Source organism: Anoplophora glabripennis, unplaced genomic scaffold (assembly GCF_000390285.2).
Source record: "Anoplophora glabripennis isolate ALB-LARVAE unplaced genomic scaffold, Agla_2.0 scaffold1666, whole genome shotgun sequence".
Classification (NCBI taxonomy): domain Eukaryota; kingdom Metazoa; phylum Arthropoda; class Insecta; order Coleoptera; family Cerambycidae; genus Anoplophora; species Anoplophora glabripennis.
This window is the reverse complement of record NW_019417815.1, coordinates 1-3,946: the sequence shown is the minus strand read 5'-3', so window position 1 is coordinate 3,946 and position 3,946 is coordinate 1. Positions and strand designations below refer to the sequence as shown.

The following is a 3,946-nucleotide window of genomic DNA, read 5'->3' as shown; positions in this document are numbered from 1 at the left end:
GAAAAAATTAAAAACCGGATTTTTCAAAAATTCAGCGATAATTTAAATGCGAAGCAGGTCGTGTGCCAGCTTCATATTTTGGGGCAAGGTGTGGTACATCAAGCACTAGCTCCCCAGTGAAAATCATCCTCTTGGCTTGGGGATTACACCCCGAAAAACAATAAAAACCGGATTTTTCAAAAATTCAGCGATAATTTAAAGCCCAAGCAGGTCGTGTGCCAGCTTCATATTTTGGGGCAAGGTGTGGTACATCAAGAACTAGCTCCCCAGTGAAAATCATCCCCTTGGAGTGGGGATTACACCTCGAAAAAAATTAAAAACCGGATTTTTCAAAAATTCAGCGATAATTTAAAGGCGAAGCAGCAGTGGAACTCTGTGCATTATAGAATTCTATTTATCGCTCCAAAGAGTTAGGAGTGGCACTCCGTATACGATTTCTATTACATCCCCCCCTATCTTCTCACCTCATGTTTATCGCTAAGTAGGCGATATGTGTTTAGCTGTCGATTAAAGGATGCGAGATGGAACTACTAATGAGTAAGAGAAATATATTATGTTTAGACGTTAGACCACAAACTAACAATGGAACATGGAACATAAGAAGAACGAGAGCGGTTAATTTCTTACTCTTAACCTAAATTTTCTATGGTCTTAACCACAAAATATGTTAGAGGATTGGCGATAGACTTTTGAAATACAAATGTGTTTTTAAGAATCGCGTTAACGTCTGTTATCTAACGTATTATTATATTCTGCTTTTATCTCGTAATTAAATCGTTAAATATGAGAGTCAATCCAGAACACTGGAATCTTTTTTTACAAATGGCTGAAATAAATCCGGAACTGATAACTAATAAGTTTAATGGTGTGCAAGGTAAGGCCCAAGGAAATGCTTTATGGCAGACAGCAGCAGAAAAACTAAACTCATTAGGATATGGACAGAAGTCAGTACTTGAATGGCGAAAAGTACGTAATTATATAAATAAATTATGTTGTATTTAATTAACACATTTACAGGCTGTAACAGATTGGAAGTCGAAAGTAAAAGTTAAAGCATAAAAAATTCGATGTCACCAAGTGCAAACTGGTGGTGGTGGTATTATTTGCACTCCATTATCCACAATTGAAGAAAAACTACTAAGCATAATAGGGAAAAAAGCTTTGGAGGGAAATCCAGAAGTTGTAGAACTAGGACAGGTAAATGTATATATTTTATTGTAATTTTTTTTATTATATGGTAATTGCTTGTAGAATTTGCAAATTTCGACTCCATGTACCTCGGTTTCGGAAACTACAACAGAATCCACTTTTATTATTAACAAAGATACTGATCATACATATATAAGTAAGCAGTCATTGATAATAAATAAAGACAAATTCAACAGAAATCAATTAGATAATAGTGACAAAGGAAATAATTCTAAACATAAGCGTTGTAAAGTAAGTAGTATACATGGTATGTCTAAAAACTTACAGAACATGAGCCAACAAACAATTCATATCCTTGAAAAGATAGACGTAAATTTGGAAAAAATTTGTAGAAATTTGGACAGAATTGCAGACTCGACAGAAGACTAAAGACTTAACTAAAGACTTAACTAAAATTTTGAAAGAGAATAAATAATTAACTGTGATTTATATGGATGCTTTATTTTTATTATATACTCATAACTATAATACACATTTGTTTTATTTTTATATTATTTGTCTTGTAGTAACTTATTTAACTTATTTATGTTTGCATTATAGGTATGTTAGTTAATAAAACTCATTTACTTTATTGTTTATGTTTATTTCTTAATAAATATTAGGAACTTGAAATGAATAACAAATTTAATTGTACAAATGCTTACCTAAAATATTCATTAATTAAATTAATTCTAGCAACATTTCCTTCGTTACCTGCCACTAATATGTTTTCGTTATTATTATTTTCATTAACATTGATATCAAAGTCAATGTCTAAATGACCATTAACACATATATTATGCAAAATTGCACATGCATTTATTGTGTTATCCACTCTAATGGGATCATAACGTAAAACCCTTTCTCCTAAAATGCATCTAAACCGGCCCTTAAGAACTCCGTGGCTGTTGAGGATATCCTGAATCCCCTAACAACCAAGTATGATGATCACCTGTAAATAATATAGATTTAATAAGACATCATAATTTCATGTCGTAACTTACCTCTGTTGTATGACCTTTCCATTTCTTGTTGTACGAATGAATTCCTCCAATTGAAGGCATCATGGGTAGCACCAGCATATTGTGCATTTATATTTAAAATGTTTAAATCGTAGTCACAAATCTAAAATTATATAATATTAGTATATTCATGTTGGAGAAAAAAAATACACCTACAATTTGAACATTTTTAGAGTGATATCCTTTTCGGTTTAAATAATTGTGTTCCTCTTGTGCTGGAGCTAAAATTGCCACGTGAGTGCAATCAATAGCACCAATGACTCCAGGGAATCCAGTCTTTTCCATGAACCTAGCTTTTAGGTTGTTTTTCTCTTCATTAGTTGTTGGAAAATGTATCCATTGATTCCCAAGTTCAGTAATAATGGATGTAGCTACTTCATGCACTACACGAGAGACCACTTGCTGCGATAAGGAAATATTATAACTCTGACCAATAATTCTCTGATAAGATCCAGTTGCAAAAAACAATAAAGCTGTGGAAAACTTTAAGTGGGCAGGAGCAGTTACGGGATTGTTGGTCACATCAATCAAAGGGAGAATTCTGTTTAGCACATATTGTGCCATATCCTTTGTCAGCCTGAATAACTGTTTGAAATAAATATCACTCAAATTAAAGGGATCGCATCTTTCACGCATTAAACGCCTTTCTCTATTAAATTCCCGAATCTGTTCCAATCGTTCTTCCTCGTCCGCGGCTAATATATTAACATCATAAGGTAACATTTAAAATTTGAGAAATAAATTCCAACTATTAAATAATGTGGCTTTATATGTGACCACATTAAACCACAAATATATAACATCAAAACATTTAAATAACAAACCTAATTTTGTAATAAATAAAGGCCCGCCAGAAATGTAGCAGCTGCCAATCGTAAATTAGGGTTTTATAAAAATTCACTACTATTTAAGTTAATGTTTGTAGAATGGTGAATAAATTTACGAACTGACACGAACTCAAGTCGATTGCGGCACAAAGTACCAATTCAGGGAACTCTTGCTTTATGAAGACGATGTCGAGGAATATGATCGTTTGTATCGGTAACGACGGCATGGGCCCTTGGTGGAGACCTCGGGAGTTCTAATCGAGCTCCACGCTGGGCGCCATGTCGCGATATATGACCGTTTGTGCCTAATATTTGAGAATTGTGCGGGGAATGTGTAACATGGGCTCGCCGCGAAGACGTCGAANACCTCACGGGGTTTAATGCAATGCAAAAGGCTTAAATGAATAATTTTCTCACGGCAAAATAGCTCAGTTCGAACTTTGCGAGTTCGTCACTTTCGTAGAAAGCTAAGTTAGGATGCACAACCTCACGGGGTTGAAACTAGCGCAGAATGAATGTTGTTCCCTTTTTTTCAGGGCCTTTTTATAAGGTTCGTTACGTAACTAAACCGTTATTTCTGCGCGGGAGCCAATCACGTCGCACAGAAATTGTAACGGTTTTTTCATTTTTGCGGGAAGCGCCCGTCGTCCACGCTCCGATCGAGAAAGTGCTGTTAACAGAGGTTCATTCGAGCGTGTCTGAAATAAAGTAAGAGTCAGAAATCCCGTCGTTTGCTTATAACTGAAAGAGACGGACGGAACAATGAAAAGCGCGTGTTCGTAATATATATATATATATATGTATATCAGCAGAAGTCAGTTGAGTCGAAAAGTTCCAAGCGAGCAGCCGAACTGTGCGGACGTAGTTTGTGCAGTGCAGCAGTGAGTGTCAGTGCGAGGAACAGTGAAG

General features: G+C 35.3%; 2 protein-coding genes across 2 annotated transcripts in view; one reads left to right on the top strand and one right to left on the bottom strand.

Annotated features, from left to right (window-relative positions):
• Positions 1-1,666, top strand: part of LOC108915213 — an 11,626-nt gene extending 9,960 nt beyond the window's left edge. The window contains exons 4-5 of the mRNA XM_018721192.2: positions 1,079-1,197; positions 1,252-1,666. Of these exons, the coding sequence (XP_018576708.2) occupies positions 1,079-1,197; positions 1,252-1,578 (446 nt within the window). The 3' untranslated portion in view covers positions 1,579-1,666. The remainder of the gene's footprint in view (positions 1-1,078; positions 1,198-1,251) is intronic.
• Positions 1,667-2,078: 412 nt separating this feature from the next.
• LOC111692494 (putative nuclease HARBI1) lies at positions 2,079-2,612 on the bottom strand (the record flags this gene model as incomplete). The annotated part of the gene is made up of 3 exons (XM_023456535.1): positions 2,079-2,140; positions 2,193-2,313; positions 2,367-2,612. Coding segments are annotated over 3 exons (429 nt in total), but the record flags the coding sequence as incomplete, so codon positions are not given.
• Between the last annotated feature and the right edge of the window lie 1,334 nt (positions 2,613-3,946).